At 53.4% G+C, this 13,441-nt stretch overlaps 3 protein-coding genes across 4 annotated transcripts; 2 read left to right on the forward strand and 1 right to left on the reverse strand.

Annotated features, from left to right (window-relative positions):
* The first annotated feature begins 197 nt into the window (after window positions 1-197).
* Window positions 198-2,243, forward strand: PV07_09191 (uncharacterized protein). The gene has a single exon (XM_016396422.1). The coding sequence runs from the start codon at window positions 745-747 to the stop codon at window positions 1,660-1,662; it is 918 nt and encodes a 305-aa protein (XP_016246278.1). The 5' UTR covers window positions 198-744; the 3' UTR covers window positions 1,663-2,243.
* On the reverse strand, window positions 2,109-4,340 carry PV07_09192 (nicotinate (nicotinamide) nucleotide adenylyltransferase). Its single transcript, XM_016396423.1, has 2 exons — window positions 3,466-4,340; window positions 2,109-3,412 (listed from the first exon to the last, which is right to left on the reverse strand). The coding sequence occupies exons 1-2, from the start codon at window positions 3,996-3,998 to the stop codon at window positions 2,842-2,844; spliced, it is 1,104 nt and encodes a 367-aa protein (XP_016246279.1). The 5' UTR covers window positions 3,999-4,340; the 3' UTR covers window positions 2,109-2,841.
* Window positions 4,341-5,267: 927 nt separating this feature from the next.
* Window positions 5,268-12,342, forward strand: PV07_09193. Of its 2 annotated transcripts, XM_016396424.1 has the most exons (4): window positions 5,268-5,722; window positions 5,962-6,276; window positions 6,333-6,424; window positions 6,477-12,342. In XM_016396424.1, exons 1-4 carry the CDS (start codon window positions 5,556-5,558, stop codon window positions 11,687-11,689), a joined length of 5,787 nt encoding a protein of 1,928 aa, XP_016246280.1. In that variant the 5' UTR covers window positions 5,268-5,555; the 3' UTR covers window positions 11,690-12,342. The 2 variants fall into 2 exon arrangements, with proteins under 2 accessions (XP_016246280.1, XP_016246281.1); XM_016396425.1 differs by having other exon boundaries at window positions 5,268-6,276.
* The last annotated feature ends 1,099 nt before the right edge of the window (window positions 12,343-13,441 follow it).

Here is a 13,441-nt window from a genome sequence, read left to right on the forward strand (position 1 = left end):
TCATGTGCATAGTCCCTCACGTGGTCGCCTCAACGCTTAGTACTGAGCACGTTCTGGAGCAAGGCTGCATGGCAAGGCTGCAGCTGCGGTCCCGTGACAGCCACGCAGCTTTCAGCTGTACCAAGTTCCTGCTGGGTGCCTCGGTTGGGGGCGGCGATGTCACCCCACAGTCCGCCTATTTTGCCTTTAACCTGCCCAGCACTGGAATTACCAGGAAAACGACCGGGGAATGTCGCAATATCAGCTGGCCCCAACCCACACTATACATCAGGGCCGACTGTGCCGCATCTGTCTGATTTGACGTGAGACTGAGACCTATTCTTGGATCTTTGACCTACTACTGTACAAACACAAGAGAAATCCTCTGCAAGACCAATTGCTCGGCATCGTCGCTATGTTTTACGTTCTGGTTTCTTTTTAAGAATGAAAGGCTTCACGCGCAAATAACTACCGAGCTCGAGGAGACACATCGATCACGAATAATACACCAGAGCACTGCCACCCTCCAAGCTTCTGGGCTGGGGTAACTGGGTTCAATCGGGCCGGGGGTAGCGAACTAACTACATCATCAACACCACCCACCCACCCGCCAACACTGTCGCTCCTCGCCGACGTCGCATTGCGCTTTTGGAGGTAGTTATCCCACCATTTCAAGAAGAACGTAATTTTATCGACAGAGGCAAGAAGTGACAACTTGGGACCTTACCGCTGCGTGAACCGGTCACAGCGAGAATCCTCCCAACCATGGGCTGCGGATCGTCGAGTTTGAAGGGAGCAGATATACCCGACATTAATAGCCAGCCAACGACAGCCGCACAGCCGCAGCAAATCAGGAAGATTCGGACCAATTTCTCAGACATCGACTATGATCAGGACGCTCGACAGCGGCGTCTGACGGAATATGCGCCGCATGAACAACCTCCGCCCGTGAGGGAGGAGAGTCACGACTTCACGGCTGAACAGAGTAGTGGTGCTTATGAGCAGTACCAGCAATATGACACCCAACCTGGTCGCCCGGATTATAACGCTGGTGCGCCGACTGGTTATGCAAACGACGGGGCCATGTCCAGGAGCGGCCCCGGGGACAGAGATAACGATACGACTTTAAAACCCTATCAGACCATCGATGGAGGCGACTGGGATAACCAGGATGGCCCGCCTCAGAGACAAACGCCCTATGTCAACGGCACGCAGGACGGGATGGACCCGACCTCGGATTCATCCAAGAACGAGTTCGCCGCGGCCAACGACCCGGCCAACCCGAAGAACCAAGATGGCCACCATTCCCCCCAAGGAGGCCACCATAACCAACAAGCCGACGGTTACAATAACGACGACAACGACGACGCCAACAACAATAACAACAACATGTCCCCGATCTCGTACAACGCTAACTCCGACGTCGCGGCCAACCCGGACATCCACGGCGGCGACGACAACGCCGCGGAGCCCAAGAAGTCGTGGCTCGGTCAGAAATACGCCTCCCTCCAGTCCGCCCGGCGCGGGTCGGGCCTCAGCGACGAGGACCTGATCAAGTACACGGGCAAGGACAGGAGGGAGCTGAGCGAGTGGGCCCAGAACAGGCCTGGGGTCGGGCCAAACCAGGACGCCGGGAGAGTCGGGTCGGACTCGGGCCTGGCGGCGGGGGCAGCCTGGAATTAGAGAGGGAAGGCGAAGGGCAGTGGAATGGGGTGGATTGGACGGTTAGGTGTCATGGGGAACAAAGAGCGAGACGCTTAAGGCGAGTTGTGAGATGGGACTGGAGAGCTGAGGCGGCGCCTTCTTGGGACGACGGGGAACGCAATCAACCACTCGTAGAAGGAGAAGTGAGAACTGTTCAAGCGACGAGGCGAGGCGAGACAAGCTGATGATGGGAATCGACAGATCGTGGAGTGGGCGACCAATCGAGTCGGCTGTCCGCACGGCCGGAAGAACGGAAGCTGAAGGCGGAGGAGGAGAAGGAGGGAGGGAATATCACTTGTCTGATATCCGGCGCTGGATGGAAGAAGTAATGGGAGATAGACACCTTCCCTGTCGTGAGAAAAGCGTGGTTGTGTCTTGTACTAACTGTGTGAGACGACACGCTGGGTACATCATCTTGCGGTGTCGTAGGATATCACGCGAGAGCTGCGAGGTTCATTCAATGTACATGTTGCGCCTTTCAAAGTACAAATTGTATCCTGGAATCCTTGGGAAACCTCTGGTTGATGCGGGTTACAGTAGAATATATCCAATACTCGTAGTCTGGTAATTGCTTATCGTGCAAAGTATCATGACATATGGCGCTGTTCTCTCTCTATCCTGGCCTTTAGTCAAGACTTCCTCTATCACAACACCCAGTCCTCCGTGGGAAGAACCGCCGTCATGCTCAGATGGCTTCACGTAGACGTCTCTCAATCTCTGTGCTCGCCACCTCTCTAGGATATCGTCTTTCCGGCGCAAATCGTTCAACCACTTCATAAACGCCGGCGCCATACTTTTGAGTTTTCCAATCGCTCAATCCATCATGTTCTCGCTGCGCCAACTCCACGCACTCTAGACGTCTCTTCGTTGATAAGTGTGATGCTGAGGCAGGCTTAAACCTCTCTTTCATCACGCAAATAGAGCACCTTGCATTCGCCAGAACACGAACCCAGCACCGGCCCGTGGGCTGTAGCTGATTTCTCATCGCCACAGCAAAGGGTGCTCATTTATTCTCTCTTGTGGCGGTACTTTGCCCCCGCACACGGGAGACAGTCTGCCTTGTTCATCACGGCCTGGCCTGCCTCGACTCTCCGCGAGGATGTTAACTTAGCCAGATGCTTGCATCAAACAATTTATGCGAATTGTCGGGTCAGATGTTCAGCTGGCTGTCGGGACTTCCTTGGACTTCCCTTTGTCGCTATCCGCGTGCTGGATGGAGGTGGTGCTGGACGAACGAGCATCATCTCTATACAGATGATTTTGCTCAATATATTCGACAACAGGTGCCGGGATAAGGTATTGTACGCTCATACCTCTCCGCAAGAACAGTCTTATCTTTGTGCTGCTGACGTCATTCTGGATAAGTTGCTGGATAACGTGGATATTGTCGCGATAGTTTTGCAAACTGGCCAGGGCCTCGTCGATATCGGTGCCAGATCTTTCAATGATAAAAGTACCATATCTTCCGAGAATGTGATCCAGATCTTTCTCGCTCCAGACGCCTGGGGTTGACATGGTCTGTATGAGGTCGGCCCCGGCGAGCAGAGATATCTTGACAGGTTTCCGGGTACCGTTTCCAGTGTCAATGCCCTTTCGGATGACATTGATTTCGTGGTCGAAATGATCCAATACCTTTGCAGTTGGCTGGTATTCCTTTTTTTCTGCTTCCCACGGGTCGACCATGAGCCAGCTGGAAGCTTTATCGATTGCAAGTTGGCACATCGCTACTCTGTAAGGAAATGTCAGCAATCGAGTATACTCCGTCGAGCCTGGCTTGCATACCTATGTTCTGCTGGGGCTAGGCCTTGCTTCTTGTATGCATCGGACACAGGAGACAGATACCCGCCGATCATCTCATAGTCCGTGTTGTGCTTGACGTAGTCGGCAGCCATGACGAACATGCGCAGGTGTAGGAAGGTAATGGGAGAGAAGGAGCCGCAAGCAACAAGCAGAAGAGGTGTCTTCTCTGGGTCATCCATCTTCTTCTTGAGGCGGGAGTCGGGAAAGCGGTATTCGTCCATCTCGTCGCCGTCACCGGTGATCGCTTGCAAAACGGTTGATCTTCTCTGCACGAACTGCACGAAGTTCTTCCCGGTTCTTGAGAAGTCTCGAGGAGAGTGTGAGGGAGGCAGGAAGATGGCCGAGGGGAGAGGTGATTTGTCAGAAGAGAGGATATTATCTATGGAGGTGGATGAGCCGGATAGCGGGGCCCTCGTGCCTCGTGGGGGATTGGGAAAGGCAGCAGACGACCTATGCAAAAGTCTGTTCGTGATTGAGCAGGATGGAAGGAAGTGAAGATGAGGACGACTCAGCATCTCAGGGCACCATCGCCCCGAGCAGAGAGTTTTGTCGGAGGGAGGGGCGTGGGCAGTTATGTCCGGCTTCGGCTGTATGGAGTGGAGGAGGAGTGAGGAGGAAAATAATCAGAGGTACGAGCTGGAGTTTTTCCCAGCAGGCAGAACGAGCGGTTTTCAAGGTGGGCGAGGGTCTGGGTCGATCTCCGCCCGGCCTGAGCGCCTTTTCCCAGCCTAGCCAGCCGGGACGGGGTTGAGTAATTCCTCAATGTAAAGTAGTTGGAGAGTTTTACTAGTGCGCGCCCGGCTTTGGAGGAGGTTCGGCTGATCCTGCTGTGAGAAGTGGGGTGTACGAGGTGAGGCAGTGAGGATGGAGATGTGGAAGAAGGAAAAATAAGAGAGGCGAATCGAGACTGTGGTGGATGGCGCAATTAACGACACAGATATTCACTGCGGCGACAAGATGGCGTGGACGAGCCGCACCTGTCATGTTTGACAGTCTGACTTCCATGTTGTTTTCTAGGTACTTACCTGGTAGCGATCATTGCGTACACGATCATTATGAAGACTACCTAGGTAGGTAGGGGGAGTGCGACATCTATTTGCCATAACGATGGCTGAATGCTGGGCCCTGATCACAACAAATGGTGATGCTGATGCTGATGCCGATGACGATGGAAATGAGGTGGAAAATTGCCTGCGCAACTGGTTCGGGTGCTTCTTCTACTTATGCGGCTCTCAAAACCAGTGTCGGACAAGGTGCTGGTCACTCAGCATTCCCCATCCCCTTCGCGTGGATGAGCCTGACTGATTCTGGCGTCATGCGAGTTCCAAGTAATAAGATGGTCTCATCATCTCATGCAGGCTCTCTACCATTCTGGGAGCCGATGCCCTCGAGACCGTCAGAATGGGGATCACGTGACTGGCGTTCCCAACCTCTTTTACGGAGCACTTGTACTCCGTATTTACAACATCTATAGTCTTGCCCTGGAGCCCTTCAGGCTCAAGGATCAACTGATCAACCTTTCGCTCTGAGAGGGACTTTCCCTGCAAGATTGCGTCTTATACCGAATACCTAACTACGGATTTGTAGAGCTGTCATGTCCAACTCAAGGGCTCAAGGGTTTGCATGAGGGCATTAAACATGGTTGCAGGGTCATCGTTCCACGGGCTGGGGGGTTGAGGCGTTTGTTAGGCTCTCCTTAGGCGTGATCGGGGGAAACTGTGATGGCTTATATACTCTGGGACGCCCCTAAGCAAGAGGGTGATCCCCCGAAAATTGAAACACCATGGCCTGGGTGGCCCGCCATCCAGTGGCTGAATAGGGCATGGCGTTCCGCCCTTACGCCAACGGGCTACGGGCCTGCGGTTGGTTTGCATTGCCGACCGACGTCGTGTCGGTCGTTCTTGGGATCCAAGCATTCGTCCGTCAAGGCTTCTTGACCAACTCAGACTCTGTCTCTACTATTACACAAGACAATCTCAGATTCATATTTCGTTTCGCCCACCTTGTTGTACGCTCTTTCCCCCATCTGACTACAGTTAGCATCTCCCCGTCGCTGCAGATGGCGGGTTAACATGGCAAATCTGCCCGCACGCCCTTCAAATTCACACCTCATACACGGACGTGCTGAAGGCCTGCCTCCATCTGATCACCAACCTGCAACTGCAGCATCCGCTGCAACCACCACCACCCCTGCGACTTCCTTACATCCAATTTCTTCGAACAGCACCCGCAGATCCAGGTACTGCTCACTTGCCTCTATTTTCACTGCCTTGCAATTCACCTGTGTCGGGTGCTTGGCTAAGAAGAATCCCTGTCTCTTCTCCGCCTCGCTCCTCACCTGGGTTCAACAAGAGCCACGGCCACCTTAAACCCACGCATAATTTACTGCCGCACATCTACACTGTCCTTCTCGCTTGACCTTTGTTCAGACTACGTCTTTGACATATTTTGACGAGATCCATTGCTCATGTCTCGCAGAGTCACTCGTTCATCTGCGAGGCTCGCTGCAGAGTCTGGCGCCTCCACTACCTCGCCTGCCGCTCCCTCCAACCCGTCGACGGCCATCTCCACGCCAAACCCCCCCACTGCCTCGTCGAGAAAACGAAAGGCCCCAGCCCGTCGAGCATCTAGCCCTACCGATCATTCTGAAGAGACAAGCCCTCCGTCGACCCGTCGCGGAAAGAGGCAAAAGTTGACCGAGCAGGTCCAGCCTCAGCCGGCAACCGCACAGCCTGTCTCTCGATCAACTCGGAGAAGAGCAGCGCAGAACGAGGTGGCGATGTCTAATAATGGGTATGTAATGATTGCAGAGAACAACATGCTGGCTGCCAGTGATCTGACATATTCAGTAACCCTTCAAAATACACTGAAGAGTCCGAGAAACCGTTACCCTCAAAATCGAGTTCACGCCGCCAATCCAGCAGAAACAACAAGACTCAAGGTAGTTTGCGCTTCTCAGGTGGGCACATCTTTCTTACTGACTCCCACGGCAGACCTGTCTCCATCCGCCCCGTCCTCGCAGCCGCGCAGACAGAGAAAGCGCTTGACCAAGAAAGACCAAGATGTTCAGATGAAAGACGAGGAAGAAGACGAGAAACTTTCGAGTCAAGAGAAAGACACTTCCCCCCTCGCTCACCACTCCCACAGCGACAGTAACGACGGAGACGATCATACCGATATGGATGATGACGATGGTCCCGATCCCTTTTCCGCAGCCCTTTTCGGTGCCGGCCGTGGCCCTTCCTCGGGGTTATCGAGTACTCTGAGAGCCTTGAGTGGAATGATGAGTGGCATGTCATCAAGATTGAGAGATATCCTGAACAATCTACGACAGACAGACAACCCTACTATGCAGATGGTGGCCCTAGAGGAGTTGTCGAATCTGCTGCTGGTCTCAAATGAAGACAATCTTTCGGGCCAATTTTCGCCAGATCCCTACGTCAAAGAACTTGTGGCCTTGATGCAACCAAATCCCATCACGGGTGAAGAGAATCCCGAGATGATGCTGTTGGCTTGCCGTTGTATTGCCAATCTGATGGAGGCTTTACGAGGCTCGGTGGCCAACGTGGTGTATGGAGGTGCTGTGCCGGTCCTTTGTCAAAAGTTGCTTGATATTCAGTACATCGACGTCGCCGAGCAGGCCTTGAGCACGTTATCTAAAGTCTCGATCGACTTTCCTGGATCGATCGTCCGCGAAGGCGGTTTGACCGCTTGTCTTCAATTCCTTGACTTTTTTGCTACCGGCACACAGCGAACTGCTGTTACCACTGCAGCCAATTGCTGTCGTAACATACCTCACGATTCATTCCCGGTCATCCGGGATGTTATGCCGATCCTTCTCAATGTCTTGTCCAGCCACGATCAGAAGGTGGTCGAGCAGGGCTGCTTGTGCGTCACTCGGGTCATCGATAGTTTCAAGCACAGTCCAGACAAGCTCGAGCAACTGGTTGATCCGCCGTTACTTCGAGCAATCCTGGGACTCCTTCTACCAGGTACTACGAACCTCATTGGAGCAAATATTCATACCGAGTTCCTCCGCGTGCTCGCGATAGTGGCGCGAGCAAGCCCCCGACTTTCCGCAGAGTTGTTGAAGATGAATGTCGTCGACACTCTGTACCAGATCCTCACGGGCGTGTCGCCTCCCACTGAGACCGAGGACGCTGCTTCCAAAATTGACAGTGTTGTCATCATGCAAGCCTTGATCCATAGACCGAGGGAACAGATTTATGAAACCCTGAACGTCATATGCGAACTCCTCCCAAGCCCAAACCTCTCCGATGAGTCGGACTTTGAAGTCTACGAAGATATGGATGACTACATGTCCGATGAGGGTAACCAGCAACCAGCGCAGCAATCAAAGACGGAGAAGAGACTGGAGCTGCTGCAAGACTGCAAACAAGAGACACGCCGTTTTGCGACCATCCTTCTCCCAACATTGACCGACGCTTACTCAAGTACTGTCAACCTGAGTGTCCGGCAGAAAGTACTTATCGCCCAGCTCAAGATCCTCTCCAATCTCGAAACCTCTGTCATCGAGGAAGCTCTACGCCCAGTACCATATGCATCGTTCCTTGCGTCGATATTGTCTCAAGAGGACCACCCAAGCTTGGTCATGTTTGCTCTCCAAGCGTCAGAACTACTTTTTGAAAGGCTTGAAGACATCTACCAATACCAGTTCCACCGCGAGGGTGTAATCGGCGAGATCAAGAAATTGGCGGACAGGCCCCTCGAAATCGACGCAAAGTCTTCGAAAAGCAACGATCCGAACGGTCACAATAGTGCCGCGGGTGATAATAGGACCCAACCAGTGGGCGATGAGAAGCAGCGCCACGGACGCGACGGCGACAACGATGACGAAGATGGCGACGGAGAAGTCGACGAAGAGGATGGCGAGGAGAATGATGACGATGATGCAGAAGACGAAGACAATGAGGAGATGAGAGAGGACGACGATGAAGACGAGGACGATGACATTGGAGTTCGACATCACCACGACCACGATCTGGATGATTCTCAGAGTTCAGACTCTTCCGATGAGGATGACGAGATGCCGTCTCCGCTGGCCATTGCTGGAGTCGCCGATCTGGTAGTTATACGGGCGAAGAAATTCTTGGAAAAATATGACACGCCAAAGGGTAAAGAGTTGAAAGAAAGGGCCTCCAAGATCCGTACCGACCTCCATGAGCTGGCGAACGACATCGAAAATTTTTACAGCCAACCGAACCAGATGGAAACCGACAATAACCTCTTCACCCGCCTGGCAAGTTATTTCGACGGCGATGCCTTGGAAAGCATAACAAGTTCTGAGTTGTTGGACTCTGGGATTATTCGCGTGCTAGTACAGGTCCTGTCTGAAGTCCCTCCAGCGTCCAGCACTGCTAGGGAACACCTCGTTGCAGCTTTCATGCAAACGACCTATAAAGGCAACATTAAAACAACCTCGGCGACATCTGCGGCGACGCCTTTCAGTGTCCTCGTTCAAAAGTTGCAGGATCTATTGAGCCGTGCGGAACACTTCGAAGTCCTCACTGTCAACAACAACGCCTCCGAGAGCAATCGGAGCAGCTCCACTTCAATGCTGTCGCGTCAGCTACGTCTGAAACTGGCAGCAGATGCTGACAGCGATATTCCTCCAACATATCGTGACATGGTCGTCTCCATTCACGCGATTGCTACTTTCAAGGCACTTGATGATTACCTCCGACCTCGAATCAGCCAATCCGAGCGTCCAGCGTCGGCCCAGCGCCGCCGTGACATGCTTCAACAGCTGGCAAATGCTCGCCTCGCCCATCTTTCTGGTGCTGCCGAGTCAGGATTGCTCTCTCCATTCGGGCAGGAACTTAGTTCACCGGCCCCTACTGGGAAGGTAAACTCTCGTCCCGAATCTCGTGTCTCTTCTCGAACAAAACAAAGATCTGAGGAGCGCCAGAATGCCGTCGACAACAAGCCAGCCGAAAAGCCCGAGCGAAAGCGGCTCACTCGTCGCACCCAGGCTTCTTCGTCAAATCAGCTCCCGGCGCCCGAGCCCAGCTCCGAGGACACATCTAACAAGTTAGAGTGTGCGGATGAAAAAGTTCTGGAAGATGTCGAAGCTCCTGATGCCGAGGGGGAAAGCGCACTCGAGGCCTTTGTGGATGGCCTTGAGGAGGATGGTTCGGATGCAGAAGCGCCTGAGCCGGGAGCTGTCAATATGGAAATTGGCTCTAGTGGCAAGGTGACGGCTCGAAAAGAAGATGGTACGAGAGTCCTTACGCCTCAGCCAGGGACACCTGTCCCTGGAAGCACTCGCCCACCATCTTCAGGGCAATCTCCCGGGCCCTCTCCAGCAGGGCCGGGAGGTCGCCCCTCATATGCTCAAGCCCTTGCATCGATTCCTCAAGACTGGCACATTGAGTTCAGTATCGATGGGAAGATTATCCCGAACAATACGACCATCTATCGAGCAGTTCACCACAACCGTGATCAGCCACAGGTTCCGGCATCCCGGAGCGTCTGGTCCGGTGTCCACACAGTGAAATTCAGAAAGGTCCGCGGCCCTCCTCCTACACCGTCCAATATCTCTACTTGGGACGAGAGCGAAAACCGTGAGTCCAAAAATGGTTTACCAGCTTCGTTCAGTGGCCATCCTGTCACGTCCTCTATCCTCGCTTTGCTCAGAATCCTCCACGAGCTCAACGCAAATCTTGACGAGCTACAAGATTTCATTGGACAACCGGAATCGAAGCTCTATCCAGAGTCTCTTGCATCCTTTATCAACACGAAATTGACGGCCAAGATGAATCGCCAGTTGGAGGAACCCCTGATTGTGGCTAGTAACTGCTTACCTGATTGGAGCGAAGACCTTGCTCGGTCATTTCCATTCCTATTCCCCTTCGAGACCAGACACCTTTTCTTGCAGTCGACCTCGTTCGGATACTCACGTTCTATGATTCGATGGCAGAATAGTCAATCCGAGAACGACGACCGCCGCGACCGTCGCAGAGATGACAGACCCATGCTAGGCCGACCTCAGCGTCAGAAGGTGCGCATCTCTCGGCATCGTATCCTGGAGTCAGCCATGAAGGTTATGGACATGTATGGCGCCTCCCCCAGTGTCTTGGAAGTGGAGTACTTTGAAGAAGTTGGAACAGGTCTAGGCCCGACTCTCGAATTCTACTCGACTGTATCGAAGGAGTTTTGCAAGAAGAAGCTGAAAATGTGGCGAGAGAATGATTCGGGCGAGAACGACCAGTTTGCCTTCGGCAAGAATGGCCTTTTCCCGACCCCTATGAGTCCGGAGGAGAGTCGAGGCGAAGCGGGCAAAAAGCTCTTGCTTTTGTTCAAGACGCTCGGAAAATTCGTGGCTCGTTCAATGCTCGATTCACGAATCATCGACATCGCATTCAGTCCAACCTTTTTCAAGATGGGCGGGGCTAGCAATGCGGCTCCCTCGATTGGCTTGCTGCGAACGATCGACCAGGACCTTGCAAATTCTCTGTCTCAACTTCAACAATTCCTCAAAGCCAAGGCCCGAATTGAAGTGGATTCATCTATGACCGAAGATGAGAAGGCACAGACGATCGAGGACCTCACCATCCGTGGAGCCAAAGTTGAGGATCTCATGCTCGACTTCACCCTGCCTGGCTATCCCAGTATTGAGCTCGTTCCAAATGGCTCGAACGTTAGTGTGACCATGGAAAACATCCAGCATTATGTGGAACGAGTGCTCGATCTCAGCCTTGGAAGCGGCGTCCGCGCCCAGATCGAGGCGTTCCAGACTGGATTCTCTCAAGTCTTTTCGTACTCGTCTCTGAGCGCATTCACCCCGGATGAGCTGGTCATGCTCTTTGGCCGTACCGAGGAAGACTGGAGCATCGAGACACTGATGGATTCGGTCAAAGCCGATCACGGGTACAATATGGACAGCAAGAGCGTCAAGAATTTGTTGCAGACCATGTCGGAACTGACCCCGGCCCAACGCCGTGACTTCTTGCAGTTTGTTACCGGTAGCCCGAAGCTTCCCATCGGAGGATTCAAGAGTCTTACGCCGATGTTCACGGTGGTTTGCAAACCTAGCGAGCCACCCTACACATCCGACGACTACTTGCCCAGTGTTATGACTTGTGTCAATTACCTCAAGCTTCCGGACTACACCTCGCAGAAGGTGCTAAAGGAGAGGTTGTTTGTGGCTATTCGAGAGGGCCAGGGCGCGTTCCATTTGTCTTGAAGATTGGCTACAATTTGCACTGGAACTCCGGGACGGTCGGAAAGAGGACGAATCCCCAAATTATGGGCGTGTGGATGGAAGTGGATTTCAGTGTGCATCACTCTTCAACGGTAATAAGCTTTTTCTCGAGCTTGGAAAACAAACAAGATGGGTTGCAAGTAATGGTTGATTGCGGGGGCTGGAAGCATCCTCATATAACGACAGAAAGGGACAAGACGGCCTTCGAGCTGGCACAATCGGACTTGGGTGCGAATCAGGTCAAATCCGGAATGGTCATGGGAGTCTTGCAATTCAGCCAGTTTGTATGGCCGTGGGATGCGTTGACCAGGATCAGGATTCCATTTGTGTGCTGGCGGTACAACTGGCAGCAAGGTCATGGATCATGGATCGTGGCGATCAATGGCCAGGTTATTGATGGGCGACCTGCAGCCAGGCTACCCTGCCTGCGATGCAAGATGCAAAAAAAGGAGAAACAGGAAAGACTGGGATATGTGAGGCAAACGAGTGGCATGGGGAGGCAAGGAAGCAGAGAAGAAAGAGAAAACAACCGAAACCACATAGCTTAGTTTTCAATGACAATGAAACCCTCATGATGTTAGATAGAGGGAATAAGGCGGCCCTGCCGGAATTACATATTGGATGACCACGGTGACGGATCAGAGCGATGCAGCAGGCTTCGACTCGACTTGTAGCAGGGTCAATGACGATCATTTCAAAGTGAAGCGGAAGGCAACGAGTGCTCGTAGCCGCAGGCAGCGAGGAGCCATCCATCGCGCATCTTCCATCTCCATCTCCTAAAGCACCCGAGCCAAGGGCGGTGTTCTCTGCGCCTCCCCTCTCTCCTTGCATCCCTGCTCTGCCTGCCTGCCCTGACTGCGTGTGGGGGTATGACCCTGTGCGTTGTGGTCTGACTTTCCCCCTTTTCCGAGGGTGTCAGGGGTCGTCGGCGTCGGGTGTAGAGTTCCGTGGAGTGGGTGGTAGGTGCCTAGGGATGTAGTGGGCAAAAATGAAACGGAAAAAAAAAGAAAGAGTCGGTGTCGAAAAAATACGAGGTCCTAAACCGGCATGGTGGCATGGAGTGCAAGCCTCGCCCTTGTCCTCGCCTGCGCAGTAGCCGACAAGGACCTCCTAGCTAGGTAGGTAGGGACCTGTGTATCTCTCCGTCTCCCGTGATGGGCTACTAGAGACGAATGCGGTATTCGGGCCCTATGTATAGGTGGTCCGTGGTCGGGGTCGGTGGTCCGGGTCGGTGGTCGGTGGTCTGTGGTCTGTGGTCTGTGGTCTGTGGTCTGTGGTCTGTGGTCTGTGGCCAGGGTAAGAGTTAAGGGTAAGGGTAAGGGTATTCCCTCGGAAGTGCGGAAGATTTTTTGGAGTGATGGGGGGGCCCAAAAGTGCGATGGTATAGCACTTGTAACTTGTCCTTGTAGGCACCTACTTGGTAGGTAGCGAGCTGCGAGCTACGAGCGACAAGCGTTAGAGCCGGGAAAATGTTCCTTCAGCCTTGTCTCGGATGCGGCATGCCGGACCGCCACGGCTTCGTGCTCTCGAAATGTGGGCTTGGGACCCCGGTGCGTGGTACATGCTACGTGCGAGGGACAAGTACTTGTACTTGTAGGTACGAGATACACAGCAGGGTGACTACTTGGTAGGGGATTTGACTCCCCGAGAGGAGACTCAGCCTGGTGGCTTCATTCGCTGAAAGGCACGAGCTGTTGTTCCCATGTCCCATGTCCCACGTCCCCTGTTCCATGC

This window comes from Cladophialophora immunda (genome assembly GCF_000835495.1).
Source record: "Cladophialophora immunda strain CBS 83496 unplaced genomic scaffold supercont1.5, whole genome shotgun sequence".
Taxonomy (NCBI): Eukaryota; Fungi; Ascomycota; class Eurotiomycetes; order Chaetothyriales; family Herpotrichiellaceae; genus Cladophialophora; species Cladophialophora immunda.

Bases quoted from the DNA above. Each gene is read 5' to 3' on its own strand.
- PV07_09191 (XM_016396422.1), top strand. From the start codon at position 745: ATGGGCTGCGGATCGTCGAGTTTGAAGGGAGCAGATATACCCGACATT.
- PV07_09192 (XM_016396423.1), bottom strand. From the start codon at position 3,998: ATGCTGAGTCGTCCTCATCTTCACTTCCTTCCATCCTGCTCAATCACG. The intron at 3,413-3,465 runs GTATGCAAGCCA...ATTTCCTTACAG, and splicing joins CTAGCCCCAGCAGAACATAG to AGTAGCGATGTGCCAACTTG.
- PV07_09193 (XM_016396424.1), top strand. From the start codon at position 5,556: ATGGCAAATCTGCCCGCACGCCCTTCAAATTCACACCTCATACACGGA. The intron at 5,723-5,961 runs GTACTGCTCACT...CATGTCTCGCAG, and splicing joins AACAGCACCCGCAGATCCAG to AGTCACTCGTTCATCTGCGA. The intron at 6,277-6,332 runs GTATGTAATGAT...TGACATATTCAG, and splicing joins GTGGCGATGTCTAATAATGG to TAACCCTTCAAAATACACTG.